The sequence below is a fragment of the Elephantulus edwardii genome, unplaced genomic scaffold (genome assembly GCF_000299155.1).
Source record: "Elephantulus edwardii isolate Elephantulus edwardi_28Jun2011 unplaced genomic scaffold, EleEdw1.0 scaffold00074, whole genome shotgun sequence".
Classification (NCBI taxonomy): domain Eukaryota; kingdom Metazoa; phylum Chordata; class Mammalia; order Macroscelidea; family Macroscelididae; genus Elephantulus; species Elephantulus edwardii.
The window spans coordinates 13707639-13726448 of record NW_006399824.1 but is presented as its reverse complement, the minus strand read 5'-3'; the positions used below and the strand labels follow the sequence as shown (position 1 = coordinate 13726448).

Here is an 18810-nt window from a genome sequence, read left to right as displayed (position 1 = left end):
TAGAGGGTCTTCCCCTCCTGCGCTGTCCCTCCACTCTACCCAGCATGATGTCCCTCTCTAAAGACCTGTCTCTCCTTACAACATGTCCAAAGTACTCTATATATTATTACACCTGAGACTGACTGTGGGGAACAGTAGAAAGAAAAACATGACAGACAGGCTGATGGTAACTTACAATGTTATTAAACAACATAAAAGAAAATAATCTTTATCCAAATTGTAGAATTTGAATATTCAGATTGCTGTATATCTTTTCATGCTACCTGAATAAACCCTTTGAAAATTCAAATATCTACTTACAAAGATCAAAGAAGTGCTGCCAGAAGGCATCCATCCACTTGAGAAGGTCTTCTCTATTGTCAGCTGAAAACACCTGAGTCACGGCCTGTCCAGCCCCAGGGTTGATGACAGAGAAATGATGGATTCTTTTCTTGGCATCCTTTTCCATTGCCCGAATTCTCGTTTCCTAAATATGAAGACAAAATTAGTGTTTTACAAGCATATAATTTCAGCATGATCACACAAATGTTTTTTATTGCTTAGCAACCATATTTAAATCTATTTAAACATATTTCTATAGATTAACCATATTTATATATAATACATAATTAATAGTCTTATTGCTCTTTGAAATGTAATTTTCAGGATTTTTAATATTCAAATAAAAATCTAAGCCTTTAAAAAAAGTATTTTAGCTTGAAAAAGCTGAAGTAATGTTTCAAGGTATGCTACATATAGCAGTTTATGCAAATTACTTGGGATTAAAACATAACCTCTGTTTTGATCTCAGTTCAAGGGGGAGTTGGGTCTCTTTTATATACATCTTAAAATATGCAATAAAACAAGGACAGCAAATCAAAACTGTAACATGGATTATCTGTAAACTATATTTCCAAGAGTGATAAAAAAGGATCTGTGAAAGCATGTTCCTTATTTTAATATTTGTACATGAAATATATATTATCAGTTAAAACATTAACACCATAACTTAAGTGTTTACTGCAACACAACAGCTAGGTTTCCTTATTAGTATTATTTTATGTTGTTGTTGTAAGTGCCATCGAGTTATATATATATATAATTTTTTATATAATATTATAGAGCTCATAGCTAAAGATCCATAAAACAATATAACCCTTATGATGCTACAATTCTTTCTTAAAAAATGATACAGCACCCTAGAGAAAAGGCAAAAATGCCATTCATGTTTATTTTTTCAACTTTTGTTTCTAAGGGACATTATGTACGACACTGTGATGACACTTAATGTGTTCACATGTTGTATAGAAAAGTCGATTCACAAAGTCACAAATAGGCACTGCTGTAAGTGTAGTTCAGGCCAAGGAATTCGGTTGTGTACAGGACAGTACAAGAGATTATACAAAAATTAGGTCATAGTTGCTTAAAAAATGAATGGTGGTGGTTGCTGCTACAAAACTGACTTAAAACCTTGCCCAATCAGGTATTATTCTTAGAAATTCTGCAGTACCTATATTGCACTTTATCAGTCAACCTCATTTTGGGTCTTTCTCTCTTTTGCTAACATTTCCCAGCATGTCCTTCTCCAAGGATAAGCACCTTCTGATAATATACCAAAGTACATGAAGTGAATATAGTCCATGTATCTTCAATACTCATCATTAACACTAAGCAAAGGCATTTATTCTTCTCAAGTCATCTTTATTCACTGTCCACATATGAAGTAACAGAATATCAAAGCTTGGAGCAGGAGCACCTTAGTCTTTAAACTGACATTTTTGCTCTCTTTGACAGCAGATATAATTTCTGAGTGTTGATTGTGGATTCAAGTAAAAGAAATCATTGATACTGTCAATCCTTTTCTATGTATCATGATGTTGCCTATTGGTTTAGTTGTGAAGATTTTGGGCTACTTTATGTTAAAATATAATGTATTCTGAAGTCTGTAGTCTATCATTATATTTACTCGTGTTTCACATTCTCTTGATTCTGTCAAGCAAGACTGCATTATCTTCATAAATAAGTTACTGGTGAGTCTTCCTTCAATCCTGATGCTACATTCTTCTTCAAATAGTCCAAGTTTCCAGAATATTTCCCCAGCACACACAGAATGAATAAGCATGGTGAAAGGATGCAGCTCTGACAAACACATTTTCTGATTTTACACCATACAATAGCCTCTGATTTGTTTAAACAATTGCTTATTGATTTATGTGGGTACTAAAGAAGTGAAAAAGAGGTGGGAAGAAAAGCTACACATTCCTTGAAAGATGGTACATAATGAGGTAAGCATCATTTATACTCCATCAAATGGGGTTTGTATTTTTTTTAAAGGAAGAGATGTTTATTCAAAATCACATAGGTAAAATTTTATATTGTACATAGCTAAACCATTATCTAAGTTCTGCAGTATCACAAAATACAAGTGTTGACAGCAATCTTGGAGATAATGAGTCTATTTTGCCATTATAAAAGGACAGTAATGGGTCTTATGCTCAGAATCTTAATTTCATCTTAATAGGGTCTTTTTACATTCCCATGACTTGATAATAAACCTTGTGAATGAACTTTTGTAAGTAATTATTTATACAATATAAAAGTGCTGCCCTACATGGTATCCTTGGAGCCAGAAAGACACATCTAATCAAACTCTTAAAATATACAGCTTATTATGAGTAGCAGAGAATGACTTAAGCTCCAAGAATTATCATTGATATGCTATCCTATCAGACTAATTGAGAGCTGAATTACAGTGATGAGTAGGGGGTGACCTTCTTTTGTTATTAGTATTATAAAAAAGAAAATATTCTTATTATTTAAATTGTATTTCTCCGTCAATCCACTTTAGTACAAATTTCTAACTCTTTCTATATAGGATTAAAATGAACGTATCATTTAAATAATAAGAATGTGACTTCTGTAGATGGAAATGTGTATTCAGCATAATGCTAAGGTAACATTTCAAATGAAAATAGTGACATAAAAGTCACTATAACAAAATGAATCATTCACATCTCTCTGAGAAAATACAACGGCAACAATATACTCAGATGTTACACACTCCATTAATTCTGATAACCACATACACCTAAATTTTTAAAACATGAGAGGTTTCTAAATATTAAAATAAAATTTTTTAAATTAAATTCTGTATTGTATAACTGCAAATAATTTAGCTAATGGAAGACTGTATGACAAAGGAAAGAAAATAACAAAACAAGACAAATTATGAGTTCAAAGGAAAGTTCATTCTGAATTGAAACTGTACTTTACATCTCCAAAATTACAAGACCAGAAGTAGATTTAAGAATTGTCTTATTTTACTTTTGATGATATGATCTTTAAACAAGGCTACTACTGAAATAACACTCTAACATCCAGGTAGGGAGTCCCTGAGCACAATGGTTTATATGCTTGGATCTGAAATATTTAATCACTAAATATAAATTTTCCACTAAAGGAATCAATGTTCTTTGAAAAAACCCAGCCTGCTTTAGGGATTGCTTAATATGATTCTGGAATATTGTCCTACCAAAATCACAGAATACTAGGGTAGTGTCAAAGGTCAATTTGTCAAGAGTCAGTCTCCATGTCCATGAGCAACTGCCTTCTTCGTCATTAGACCAAAACTAAATGGTGCTTATCTACCATTAGTGAACATTTTTATCAAATATATCTGATCAAAAAAGGGGGAGAATGCAAAAATGAATATCAAATTCTCCTGTAATCTAGATTTTCTGGAGCTCCTGAAGGAAGATCAACTCCTGAGCTACAACCCTGAAATAATTTTTAAATTAAAAATATCTCCTGAACCCCTTAAAATGAAATAATAGTTGAACTAGTTAAAAAACAAAACCCCAAAAAGCAAAAACCAAAACCTGCTTTGAGCTTTATCCATTTTTGAGAATTATATATATACAGACTTAAACTGACAACACAACTTGAGGGACTAGATAGGAATCTTAGAAGGCAGTGATTATATGTTAAAAAGAAAGGAACAAAACATAGAGGGGAGAGGAGGATGAGAATGTTTGTCTGACTCAGAATGTAATGTATGACAATGCACTGTATATGTAAAAATGTTGAAATGATGTGTTTGCTGTTTGTATTCTCAACAAAATAAGATATAATGCAGAGAGGAAGAGTCAACTTGAACAGGCTTCTTTCCACCAGTCCCAGGTGAAACAATCTGAGCGTGAGTAACTAAAACATCGGCAATGGATTGTTATATAAAAAACTATTGCTTTTTATACATAATTTATCCAGTTTTTTCTGTCATACCCCCACCCTGATGTCAGACCCATTCTACAACAGTGGCACCATGCAGTATTTGTCCCTTTGAGACTGAGATATTTCACTCAGCATAATGTCCTCCAGAGTCAACCACTTTGATTATGTATATTGTATTGAAACAGATGAGGGAAAGAAAAAAAAATGAGGCAACGAATAACATCATTATTTTAATGAATGAGATAGACACCACCCCTACTACTATACAACTCAGTAGTTTTGAGGGAGAGATTGACAGATAAACTATGTGTATACAGTTGGCTGCAACAATAATGGCTTGTTAATGAAAACCTTTGTGATTTCACTGCTATCATAATTGAAAGGTGTCAAATGCAACAGCTGGCTTCCCAATGACAAACACAGGAGCCCAGGTCTGTTTTGTGATGTCGCATAAAGCTCATTACAGAAATAAAAAAAAAAAAAAAAGTAGAGACCTGTCTTAAGAACCAGAATATTCAGAGTGTTGCAATAGTCACATAACCCGTGACCAATTTCTATTTGTTATTCTTGCCCCAATTTAGAAAAACAATTATTGCATAATTACGTTGTGACTTGTGGTGTTCTGTATTTTAAAGGATATATTAAAATGTCTAAGGGGGGAAAAAAAAACAAAAAAAAAAAAACTATTGCTTTTTCACAAAGATGGCACCGAAAGCGAAGAAGGAAGCCCCTGTCCCTCCCAAACTGAAGCCAAAGCAAAGGTGTCCTGAAGGGCATCCACAGCCACAAAAAAAAAAAAAAAAAAAGATGCACATGTCACCCACCTTCCGGCAGCCTAAGATGCTGAGACTCCGAAGGCAGCACAAATACATAAATACAAAGGAGCGCCCCCCAGGAGAAACAAGCTTGACATCAAGATTCCCCTGACCACCAAGTCAGCCACGAAGAAGAAGAAGATAACACACTTGTGTTCATTGTGAATGTCAAGGCCAACAAGCACCAATCAAACAAGCTGTAATGAAGCTCTGTGATGTTGATGTGACTAAGGTCAGCACTTTGATTAGCCCTGATGGTGAGAAGAAGGCCTATTCAACTTGCACCTGGCTATGATGCTTTGGATGCTGCCAACAAAACTGTGATCATCTGAACTGAGTCCAGCTGGGTAATTATGAACACAAATTTTTTTTCTCACCAACCCCCCCCCCAACACAACAAAACAAACTGTTAAATTCATATTTTAAAAATACCTCATTGGTCACTTCTGAAGGGCTCTGTGAAATCATCTCTGAATAGCAGTAAATACATGTAAAGAATTAAGCATTTTTCCTGTATTATAAGACAAGATAATTGTACTTCAGGTAATTAATTAAAAAGCTAACAAAGTAGTAGTAGCTCAGGCTTAAAAAAAAAAAGAGATGACAGGCTAAAATAGAGTGAAAGAAAGGACCTAATCAATCAATATTATTATCACTAGATTAATATCAATAGAAGATGGGAGCTTTGGCATGTCAAGGAGTTATACTGCCAATCTGAAGGTACATGATTCAAATTTGGCAGGTACTCCATTGATCATGTTGTAAGAAGAGACCGGTCCTTGGAGAAGGACATCATACTTGGAAGGGTGGAGGGTAGGCACAGGAGGGGAAGTCCCTTTAGGAGATGGATTGATTCGGTGACTGGGGTAATCAGGATGAGTGTGTCGGAGGCAATGAGATTGGCACAGGACAGAATCGAGTTTAGGGCTGTTGTACATAGGGTCGCTATGAGTCGCAAGCAACTCGACGGCAAATAACAACCACCACCACCACCATTGAAGAAAGATACACACTCTCCTACTCTGTGATACTTGGCCTCTGAAAACCTGCTAAAAGGTCAGCTGTAAGTTGGTTCTAACACTACGTCACATAACAACAATTACAACACTCTATTGATATCAGTAGAAGGCTTAGCTGTATTATAAGATTCCAGATAAAAGCATGTAATATTTCCTATGACGTGTTCTTATCAAACAACCTAAATAGGACTTTTTATACTTTCTGTAGAAAGAGGAAAAATAAAATAAAAACTAACTTGAAGATATGATCAAGAAAATTCAGATCATGGGAAGTCATGTAGGATAAATGACTATTATTAGTAAGTAAATAAATTAAAAAATGAACAGATGACAAAGATTTAAGAGATCCAATATATCTAAACAATCAGAATAGGTGGCCCAACTGGGAAATTTGAACAGAATTTTAATGATGTGTCTTTGTTATTGTTGATTGCCTTTGGATGGAGCATGACTCATAACGATCCTATAAACAAAAGGCCTGAAGCCCCTCCACAACCATCGACATTTATCAATGTTCATTGAGTTTCCAGAGGCATGTTGTTTAGGAAGTGGATACCACTCCATTTCTAGGATTTTGCTTCAAAATAATTCTAGGGCAGGGCAATGTGTGAGGGTGCAGATTAATTTCTATTATTTTGTCTATTTTAAAACTTGCAATAAAGCAAATTATAGAAAAATGAAATACAAAACAATGTACATCTCCAAATCCTTTCTATCATATTCATAGATATATATAAAAAAAGATGAGATAATATCTATTTCACATTTCAGTTACAAACAAGTGAGATAAATCCGGTGAAAAGATCAAGGTCCTAAAAAGGTGCTAGCTAGGTCTAAAGTGTTGTTCATCAGGGATGAAGAGAAAATATTGGTTAAAAACAAGCATCCATTCTTATTTCACTCTATTATCAAAGAAAGAATACTTCCATAATATATAGCAAATAATATCTGATAACCATGAATTAAATTAGCTTTAGGTATGATGTTTTAGCTTGCTATAATGATTTTTTAATTTATGTCAATAAAAGCAAATGTAAACTCATGAGGGAAAAGCTGTTTAAAAAAGTTAATTTTGCTGTACTTAACAGAGCACTATCTAAATAGTTGATAGGGATTCAGATATTAAGGAAACTAAAGTAATCAGAAGAAAATCCTCTGTGGTTCTTAATAATTTTGTTTTCCAGGTCTATGGTAAATATAATGGTTAAATGCAATTTCAAGGTAATTTAACTCAAGTCTATCATATCAAGTAGTGTTATTGACTTATACAAATTTCAGTATTAATTAAAATGCAGTGATGTATAAATCAAGAAAAGACTATTCATTTCAAAGTACCTTCCTTTCTCACCCTAACTCCCCCTGGCAATGGATAAAGCTTTGGCTAATAAGACGTTTTCTACAATGGATAGGCAATTCAGTAACCCCAGTTAAGTACCCATTATTGAGACTGTTAGGCTCAACAACATTCATAGTGAAGTTTTCCTTTTTTTTTAATAAAGTTGAAGCAATCACTTTGAAGTAAATCACCCTTTCAAATATGGATTGAAAAAGGGAGGGGAATAGCTTTTAGGCTTTTCTTCTCTTAATGTGACCATTTCCACAGATGGCTCCCTATGAAAATTAATGAAGTGGCTGAGCTTTACAGGAAATGACATTTAGAAGGACAAGAATTACAGAGAAGAGATCTCATGATCAAAATAACAGAATTATCATTTATATACCTTACTAACTGCAAAATTTATGCTTTCATATGACTTTTTAAACAGGATTAAGCAACAATGTTATTTTCTTTAATTGTGATTTTAATGAAATATACAGAAAAGCTGGATTTTCATTCATTCATTCCTTGTTGCACATTATCCTCCCTACTCCCCCAGCTCACTTAAAAAAAATCATTGCTGCATAATTTCTTCCCTTGCCCAGAGTGCTATGCAGCTCTTGTTCTAGACTGTTGTTATACAAATAATACCGAATTGTATATTCTTCCCCCCTTTATTTTATTTTAATAAAAGTTTACAGAGACTTTGGATTTCCATTCACTGTTGTACATTTTCCTCCCTGTCCACCCCTCCCCTTAGTTCACTTTTCTCTTTGAAAAGTAAAAAAAAAAATTCTTTCATTGTTATACAATCCTCCCTGTATATTTCTTTTAAACAGTTATTTCCTTCATCTGTTCCAATGCAATGTTCATGATTTATCCCCCTTTCTTAGTTTTCCGTCAACCGCCATGTCAGTCCAACACTGTTATTTTCTAAATCATGAGAAGACAACAGGAAAAAAAAGGATCTCCGATTTCTAATTCATGTTTAACATTATTAATATTTTTTTTAAAAACCCTTAGTGATCCACCATATTCAGAAATACACTAAAATTTGAAACAAAAACCCTATTGTTAAGTTTTGTATTCATGCTTACTTGTTCTACAAATTGCAAAAATAAAATTCTCTATTTATCAATGATCCATTCCGTGTTTATAAAGAGACTGCCAGATACAACCAGAAATGCACAGCCTGAAGAGGATAAAATTGATGTATGAGACCTTCTAAAGATTAAATCCATGTGTGTATCAAAAACTTTTTCCAATAGGGTGAAAAGAAAACCTACAGACTGGGAACAAACATTTGGTAATATCATCTCAGACAAGAGTCTTATAACAAAAGTTTACAGAATATTCCTGGGCCTCCACAAGAAATAGTTTGATAACCCAATTACAAATGGGCAAAAGAGATGGAAAGAATTTTCACAGAGGAAGATAATCAAATGGCAAACAGACACATGAAGAAATAAATGCTCCAAATCACTGACAATAAGAGAGATGCAAATCAAAACCACAATGAGGTACCATCTCACTCCAGTAAGAGTGGCAAAATTTAACAGGGCAGAAAGTAATGTTGGAGAGGATGTGGCGAGAAAGGAATTCTTATACATTGTGGATGGGATTGTAAAATGGTACTGGAAGGCAGTTTGGCGCTTCCTCAAAAAGCTGAACATAGAAATACCATATGACTCAGCTATTCCACTACTTGGAATATACCCTGAGAAAACTAAAACTGAGTCACAAACAGCGATTTGTACACCAATGTTCATAACAGCATTATTCACCATCACAGGAACATGGAAAGAGTCCAAATGTCCAACCACAAACAAATGGATTGAGAAATTATGGTACATTGACACAATGGAATACTATGAAGCTCCCAGTAGCAATGATTTTGTAAATTATTACCTAACTTGGGATGGACTGGAGACATTATGCTGAGCAAACTAACTCAGTTCCACAAAAATAAATATTGTATAAAACCATTATTATAGAATAAGGATCCAAGAGGGGTTGGGAGAGGGTGGAAGCAGAGGGATGTGGATGTACAAGGGGGTGGAGGGATTAATCACAGAGTTGTACAAGTTGATGGGTGAGGGGATGAGGAAATGGAAATAATTTGTTCTTGAAAATTCTGCATTCAAATTTTGTAAATAAACCAGTAGAAAATTTTAAAAAATAAAGAAAAAAAATAAAACACTTAACTCCTTACTTAGATAATTGATAATTAAAGTATAAAGCATTTATCCTAACTTTCCAGGATGGACTGTAATTCATCTCTAGTTGTGGAGGTGGGGGGAGGTGCTTCTTTACAAAAAATGTCACATTTTAAACACACAAGGGAAAATATTATTATCTAGTCACATACAATTTCAATGTGATATACTATACAGAAAAGGATTACCAGGGAGCTCTGGTGGCCTAGTGGCAAGACACTGCACTGCAATCCCAGAGGCACGTGGTTCAAATCGACCAGTTGCTCTGCTGGAGAAGGAGGAGGCAATCTCCTCCCGTACCAGTCAGATCTGATTTGACAGTACACATAAAAAAACAATAAAGTAAAATAAAAAAAAATTTTAAAAAAAGGATGACCAACGGTTGCTAAAACTATTAGGAAAAAGTCTTGGACAACAAATAAATTCACACAGGACAGGAACCACCTCCCAGACTACTTGTTAGTGGTAAAGGGAAAAACATAACTTCTACGCTGGAGAGACTTAATGATCACTGCCTTTACCCAAATCATTAAACAGTATCCTAGGGAGTGAGATACTGAACACTACTGGTACTCTGTATCATTCATTAAATACCCTTACCCGAAATGCTGACTTAGAGCTTAGAAGAAATACAGATAATTCATAAAACTTTAGTCTGAAATGGAAAACACAGCCCAAAAGAGGATTTAGTTGACAATGAGGAAATTAGAATATGAGCTTACATGATAGTAGATGATACTGAGGTATTGTTTAGTGTAATAAAAGTTTTGTAATTACATGAGAAGGCCTTACAGGAAAGAAACTGCATGGTACACTATTCAGGAATGAAGTAGCACAATGCTGGAGAGTTATGATTAAATGACTTAGAAAAAAAAAGATGAAAAAGATAAAGCTATTATTAAAATGTTAAGATCTGTTAACTGTTGAATCTAAGTGGTAAGTTCATGGGCATCACTATTCTACACATTTTTATCCATTCACAATTTCCAATTCTTTTTTATTTTTAATTTTAAAAAAATTTATATTGGCTTACGTACAAGGTTCATAGGGTTCATATACATTGCTTCTTATACTGAATCTTTCCCTTTTCTTTACCCGCCTCTCCCTCCACCCATCAAACTGTGTGACCCTATGATTAAGCCACTCCCACCCAAGATCCTCATGCTCATTCTACAATAATGGTCTTATACAGTATGTTGTTGTTGATTGTCACTGAGTCAAAAAGTCAACTCATAGTGATTCTATGAACAAAAGACCTAATACCTTTCCATAGCTATCGGTTCTTCAAGTTCATAGAGTTTCCAGAGGCATGTGGTTTAGGAAGTGGATGCATACATCTGAATAATTTCATAAGGTATACAAGCTCCTCCTGTGTGATTTACAGGCTGGGAAACCCAGCAGAAGATCAGCTATGAGTGAGTCTGACTTGACAGCAATGAGTTTGAGTTTTTTAAGTTGAAGAAGGAAAAAAAAAATCAAAAGTACTTTAATGGAAGAAATTACTGTATGACAGACATATGGTAGGAAGTAATAAATAAAAGTCTCTGACAGAAATACTGTGTCTGAAATATGTGGTGGAGGAGAAAAATGGCATTGACTGTTACATGAAAAACCAGCACGCAAGTGGAAGGGTTCAAAGAAAATCCAAGTTAGAAAGTGGCACTGCAGAGAGAAAAGGATAGGAAAACGTTAACATGGCATTTCTGTGGAGTTGGGCCATGGCAGGTTTTGCCATCAGTTTCAACTTTGAGATTAGCAATCAAATCATACTCTCAACTTTAACTCTCACTTCATGTTTTAATCTTACATTTCTCTTTCATTAATTACACAAATGTCATGTATAATGGAAGAATTATTTAGTACTCAAGGCCAAATCTAGCCTAGTTTATCCTCAAATCTAAGGCCAAATCTATACAAATTGTTAGAGTAATAATTTTCCCGTGAATCTATACCAGTCAACTGTGGACCAACCACAGGGATTCCCAACTGTGCTGATCTCAGACATCTTAATAAGAGAATTGATTGACTAAAGAATCTCATCAACTTCTGGTCATCAACCTTTATTACCACAGGAGAAAAAGCAATCAATTGGAAAAAGGGCAATTGAGTCAGGCCATGTAAACACAATTGCCGCTTTTCTGGAAGGGAACTCTTGTCACCAGACAGAAAAAATACAGACGCACTACTTACAATAATACCCCTGTTTCATTGTAACTGTCCTCTTAAATCTGAGTGGTAAAGTTAAACACATGCCTAAGCCACTGTCTATAGGTCAATTGTGGCTTCAGGCTCAGAATCACATTTCAAAGCTATTTTTTACTTTCAAAACTCTGATTTAGAAAAAAAAAAGTCCAATTTTGTGCTCTAAATACAGTCTAGAAATATGCCTCTGAGGAAATGGCAGAATAGCCCCTGAGCTTTTATCTATTTTTTCCCCACCCATTAGGAAAAGAGAGATGGGAGAAGTAATTTTTCTTATTTGTTAGGGAAATTCAATCTGATTTCTGCATCTGTTTCATCACTTGTAAACCAGGAATTAATATTAATGAAGAAGACTAATGCATTTGAGAAACAGTTGTCCACACATATCTTCAAATGAAAGATTTTAAGTTCTCATTTGTTTAAATTGACTTATGGATGCTAATATTCCATAGTATAGCATGTAAGGGAAAAACTAAATGGATAGGATTCCATTCTAATTACCCAGGTATTCAGTAACAATTACATTAGACAGAATCACTTATGTAGGACTTCTGCCAAAACAATGAACCTGAATTCAATGATACAATCAGTCAAATTCAGATTTGGGAACATCTGTGACAAAAACTGGCTTAGGCTTTATCACAGTGTCAGTGCAAGGAGAGGTCACACACATACACACAAATGTGTATATGTGTGCATAAAGGGCTCAATTACGATAAAAACAAACTAAAAGACGATTCTTGATGAGATACTGAATCAAGCAATTAATAAAACTTATAATGAACAATTTGGATTTAACTGAGGAGACAACAATTTGCTTTGTGTTATAAAAACAATTCTGTGGAAATTATCAAACAATATCATTGATATCACATGCAAGCAAGATTCTGCTGAAAATGATCCAAAAGCGTTTGGAACAATATGTCAACAGAGAACTGCCAGATGTGCAGGCTGGATTTCGAAGAGGTTGCAGTACTAGGGATATTATAGCTAAAGTTAGATGGATCTTGGCAGAAAGTAAAGAATACCAGAAGAATGTCTATCTGTGTTTCATTGACTATGCAAAGGCTTTTGACTGTGTGGATCACAACAAGCTGTGGCTGACTCTGAGAAGAATGGGAATCCCAGAACATTTGCTAATGCGAAACCTATACTTGGACCAAGAGGCAGAACAGAGCAGGAAGACACTGGATGGTTCAAAACCAAGAAAGGGGTCCGTCAGGGATGTATTTTGTCTCCATACCTTTTCAATCTGTATGCAGAGCAGATCATTCGAGACGCTGGGCTGTATGAAGAGAAATGTGGCATCAGGATTGGCGGAAGAATCGTCAACAACCTGCGTTATGAGGATGACACAACCCTGCTTGCTGACACTGAGGAGGACCTGAAGCACTTGCTGCAGAAAGTCGACTGCAGTCTTCAATATGGATTGAAGCTCAACATCAAGAAAACAAAGATTCTCACCACTGGGCCAACTGGCAGCATCAGTATGCATGGTGAAGAGATTGAGATAGTTAACAGTTTTCATTTGCTAGGCTCCACAGTCAACACTCTTGGTAACAGCAGCCAGGAAATCAGGAGATGAATTGCATTGGGAAAGTCAGCTGTGAGAGACCTCTCAAGAGTACTGAAGTGTAACGATGTCAGGCTGGAGACTAAGGTGAGCCTGGTCCAGGCTGTATGTAGTCTTCGCAATTATGTGCTATGCATCAGAGAGGTGGACAGTGATACAAAGAGAACTGATGCCTTTGAATTGTGCTGGAGAAGAGTGTTGAATACACCATGGACTGCTAGGAGAACAAACAGGTTTATCCTGGAGAGGGTGAAGCCGGAATGTTACCCGGAGTCAAGGATTCTGAAGCTTCGTCTCACATACTTTGGGCATTTTGCAAGGAGGGACTGGTCCTTGGAGAGGGACATCATGTTTGGGAGAGTGGAGGGACGGCGCAGGAGAGGAAGACCCTTGATGAGATGGATCGATTCTGTGAGTGGAGTGGTGGGAATGAATGTGTTTGAGACGGTGAGGTTGGCACAGGATAGAACGGCGTTTAGGGCTCTTGTGCATAGGGTCACTATGAGTCACAAATGACTCGATGGCACATAACAACAACAACAACAAAATGCTTGGATATGCTAATAATGTTACGGTATGAAGGAAATATCTGTTTTTAAGAGGAAAAATACTGAAATATTCATAGTGGTGTTACTGAGTACCGCAGAGTGAGAACCGACTCATAGCTGACCCCTCAGCGGTCTGCAGAGTCAGTCCCTCACTGGGGAGGACAATGTTCACCTTTCTACTGCAAAGCAGCTGGTGGACATAAACTGCATACCTTTGGGCTGGAAGGACAATTCCTTACTTCTAGGCCACCACAGAGTAGAAATGTTATACTCTTTGTAATTTATGTTCAACTGGCTATAACAATGTATTTTCACTACTGAGACAAGAAGCAAATTTTTCAAAAGGATAAAGTGTATGGGTATGGGGTAGGGGGAAAACTATTACAAACTAAAAGTGAAGAATTAGGCAAGAAACAAAAATATTATATATTTTAAATAATAAAATTACACATTTTATAAATATAATTTTTGAAATGGAGATAAACTCACGATGTTACAACATAAAGTTATTATTTATGTATTAGGGGGAAAGCTAATCTCCCTCATATACACAAATTAGATACATTAGATAGGCTTAATTATATAGGCTTAAAAATAATAGAAGATCTCGCTAAAAGATTTCCTTTGAGTAACTAGCATCTAAAAGAAGGATGGTGGTGGTGGTGTTGATTGCCGTCGAGTTGGTTACAACTCATAGTGCCCCTATGAACAAAAGGCCTGAAGCCTTTCTATAACTACCATCATTTATCAAAGTTCATAGAGTTTCTAGAGGCATGATGTTTAGACAGGAATAGATAAAATGTTATTCGTGGAAAGAAATGAACTCAAGTCCTTATAGATTAGTAGAGAGGAACCCAGATATTTTCAAGAATACAACTATTATGTAAAAAGAGGTACAACTTTATACTTCTCTAAAAAGGAACTTAAAATAAGTAAAACAGATATAGAAAACAGATGTTAAGCATCAGGTCGTATTTAGCATATCAATTCAATTACTGAAAAAGCAAGCAGCACATAACAACTAGAAACAACTACATGCAGTCATAGGGAAAAACATGGTATTTGATTCTAGAAATGTCATTAAGGTAGTCTATGGCAGGAATGCTAGAAAAAGTAAGGAAAAAAGAAAAATCCACTAATAAACACTATAGTGTTATGATGAAAGAAGACAGCACCTTAGGGCAGTAGAATGAAAGATAACACAGTGTTCTTCCATGCCCAGTTTTCTTATAGTTTTATAGTTAAGTGGAAAAACGTAATGAAATTTTAGTAGCCCCCTTTCTATTATCTCAGTGTGTGTGTGTGTTTGTGTGTGTGTGTGTGTGTGTGTGTGTGTATACACTCTTAAGATTTCTGTGGGTCTTAAGTAACTGCTTCCTATGTATGTGAAAGTTGGACAATGAATAAGGAAGACTGAAGAAGAATTGATGTCATTAAATTGAGATGTAGGTAAAAGAATATTGAGTATACCATGCAGTGCCAAAAGAATACACAGAGGTGTCTTAGAAGAAGTGCAGCTGGAGTGCTCCTTAGACGAAAGGATAGTTAAGACTTTGTCTCTCAAGAGGGGGTCAGTCCCTGGTCATCAAGTTTAGAAAAGCAGAAGGTCAGTGAAGAAAGGAAGAAACTCAACAAGATAAAGTAGCAGCAAAAGTGAGCTTAATAAGCACAGTATAGACGGGGCGGAGTGAGAATAATATAGAACTGGGCAAGGTTCTGTTCTGGGGTACATATTGCTATGAATGAGTCAGAGCCGACTGATGGCACCTAACAATAACAACACAGATGGACTAGTACTGCTTTTCACATGTGGCATAAGCACTCAACTATTTCATATAAACAGACTTTCAGGCTTTCCTGTCCTGACAGAAGGTTGGACAAGTGCCCATTAATCTTGGAGGAAATCAGATAGTAACAAAGTCTGTAGGTTTATTTGAAGATTAACTTAAAAAAGCATCAATATAATAAAAATGAAAAATGTATAGTCTTGATTCAATTAACTCACAAAAATGTAAAATATCCTACTAATGTAGAGTTACATTCTTTGGTTTAAAAGCTATTTACCTGTATAGATTTACTGTAATGTTTTCTTAGAAAACATGCAGTACTTCCTTTAAAAGAGAAACCATGTAATGGAAAGAAAAGATAGCAAGAACAAAGTTTATTATCTTTATGAACTAACCAATATTTAACAGGAGTTCTCTTTTATTTATAAAATAGAACTACTGTAAAATAAATAGAAAAGAACAAACTTCATAAAAAGTCTTAGTTTTATTTTCCAAATAGCATTTAATTTACCTTGTTAATGGGTACTACCATGGTTGGTTCCACTTTGGCATCAATTTCTTCTGGAGTGTAAAAACCATAGAGTTTACCTCCTCTTAAAACACAATATAATCTTCTCCAACTAATCAGACCTTCCACCACTTGCTGAAAAACAATCAATTACCAAATTTATCATTTATGACTTTAACACTGAATTCAACACATCACTTGAGACATCTGTTACATTCCTTTCTAGAATTATTTAAATGTGACAGGATTATCTATTAATTCACTGTGCAACAAGATAATTGTCCAAGATCAAGGAGTAAGTTAATATCACAAAAGAAAATTTGGAATTCTCCAAAGTATTTAGAGAAATGGAGGTAGCAATTTCCAAATAACATCTATGCACACAAAAATCATAAATCAATGCAATTTTAGAAAAGCTAGTTTATTAAAAATTAGTGCTTAGAATTCTATGGCAATTTATCAAGTGACTAAGGAAAACTACAAAAATAGCTCTCCGTGTTCAAAATATAATTTTCCCTTGCTGTTCTCAGATCACTGGAAAATGTTGAGTACCATGCAAGATGCAAATTTTCTTTCCTCCTAATGGAATCTTGGAGAAAAAAGCTATTGATTCATTGAAGCTCATAATTAATTATTTACTGGCTATAAATAACTATGGTTATAAATAAATCAGAAGTGGGTGGCACAGAGGCAACTTTGGAAGCCCAGGGGCCTACACTGTGCCAAAAGCCGCCTGCCAGAAAGGCATGCATGTGAAAGGAGCTGTGAGCTCCCATCAGTTCCCACAAGAAGCCCTCCGCTCTCCTGATTATCTGGCTATTGCTATTAATGAAGAGGGGAACATGGAGAGGTAACTCTTTAGCCGTGGAAACTACCTTACACTCCTCACCTTTTATTGTCTTTTGACCCCTGTATCTTTCACAGTCTGTGTCAGATACATTTTCAAAAACTGGCCTTAAAAAAAAACACAAAACTTCTCAGTATTAGAAGGCCAAACAATTGCCAGTCTATTCAGATTTCAGCTGGAGCTACCACTGTTGGAGTTAATAAAGCGTCCTCTAACCTGCTGATTAAGAAATCCTGCGAATGCGTCTTGAGCCATGCAAGCCGGCTGGGCAACTAAGCGGCAGCACATGTTGCCATACAACGGAAGCCAGAACGAGGACTCCTCTATTTCAAAGAAACAAAGAAACCATGTTAAAAGTATTTATGTATTTAAGGTTATTATGAATTTTAATTTTTTTAAATAATTCTTCCCCCCCTGCTTTGCAGAAAAATTTATTTACTTTTGTGTAAAAGTTCATCCTATTCAAAATACCAATTTCTTTAATGAGACAATGAAATAATTGGACAGCACTAAAATGATAATCTATGGTATGGCATTACCTGGAATAAGATAGGACACTTTTGGCTCTTGAATCCTTATTTTGATCTTTAATGAAATACTCAAAACTGTACAAACTTTACAATAATGATTTAATAGGCCCTTCCCTTCCTGAAGCTTTGCCATCCATGATGGGATGTCAGAGAGGGCTTTAAACAAGGGAGGGACAGGCAGATTTGCATTTTGCAATCATGGTACCAATTTACACATCTGCAACAATTCAAGTGAGAGATAATGTTCTAAATAAGGGTTGTGGTGGAAGTTGAAAACAGGAAAAGATGCATTTCCAGTACATTTAAAAGGTAAAATATCAAGACTTTGTGTTATACAGGTTATATGGAGAATGAATGATGAAAGTATGCAGCAGGGAGAATCTGGGGCAGTGGGCTCCCGTGGCACAAGGCTAAGCAATCTCCTCTTGAGGGTTTTATTGTCTCAGAAAACTTGCTGGAGCTCAGTCAGTTCTGACTCCACAGCACACAACAACAACTGGATGGAAGCTCTAAGATCAGTTTTGGAAAGGCTGAGTTGTGAAACACACAGTCTCAAGTTGTCAATTGGCACTCACCGAGATGTGCGGGCATCTGCCAGGGACTGAGGAGAGGCTGCGGTGTGCCACAGCTGAGATGGAGCAGGCATGGGGTAGAAGACTACCCGGCATGGCGTGTCACTGCCAGAATGGGCCGAGGAGGGCAACTCTGGACTAGTGTGGAGTCTATCCCGAGAAGGGTGAAATGGAGGTCACTGGAAAGTCTGAGCTTGGACATCAGAGCCAAAGGTGGGTGTCTGTTCAACAAGGTGGCATAAGTTGGGGGGAAGGGCTCAGCAGAGTGTATAGTGTCTGTCCCCTGTGCGACACCAGAACCCAAACATAGGAAGGAGAGTTCTGCTGGGTGGGGGCAGAGCAGTCATAGAAAGGGGAGGAGCCCACCCACACGTGGGGTGACCTGACGCACTGTGGCAGAGCCTGGTACTCAGGAGGGTGTCCACACAGGTGAGAGAACAGCCAGGAGTTTGAGCCCAAGTAGGACTGAGGGCATCCCCATGGAAGTGGGGGTGGTTCTGTGGAGGGGGGCGGCCCAAGGAGCAGCGGCTGGTTGTCGTCAGAGACTGAGTAAGGAGAGGAGCGTCCACACAGGCTTGAGGGAGGAGCGTCCACATAGGGTTGAGGGAGGCCAAAGATGGGGAGGAGCGTCCACATAGGGTTGAGGGAGGTCAAGGATGGGGAGGA

At 36.2% G+C, this 18810-nt stretch overlaps 1 protein-coding gene across 1 annotated transcript in view; it reads right to left on the bottom strand.

The window, feature by feature from the left end:
- The window catches only part of RTKN2 (rhotekin 2), a 96025-nt gene that overhangs the window by 11520 nt on the left and 65695 nt on the right, over positions 1-18810 (bottom strand). The window contains exons 8-10 of the mRNA XM_006889058.1: positions 17259-17365; positions 16199-16330; positions 301-466 (exon numbers count right to left, since the gene is read on the bottom strand). Of these exons, the coding sequence (XP_006889120.1) occupies positions 301-466; positions 16199-16330; positions 17259-17365 (405 nt within the window). The remainder of the gene's footprint in view (positions 1-300; positions 467-16198; positions 16331-17258; positions 17366-18810) is intronic.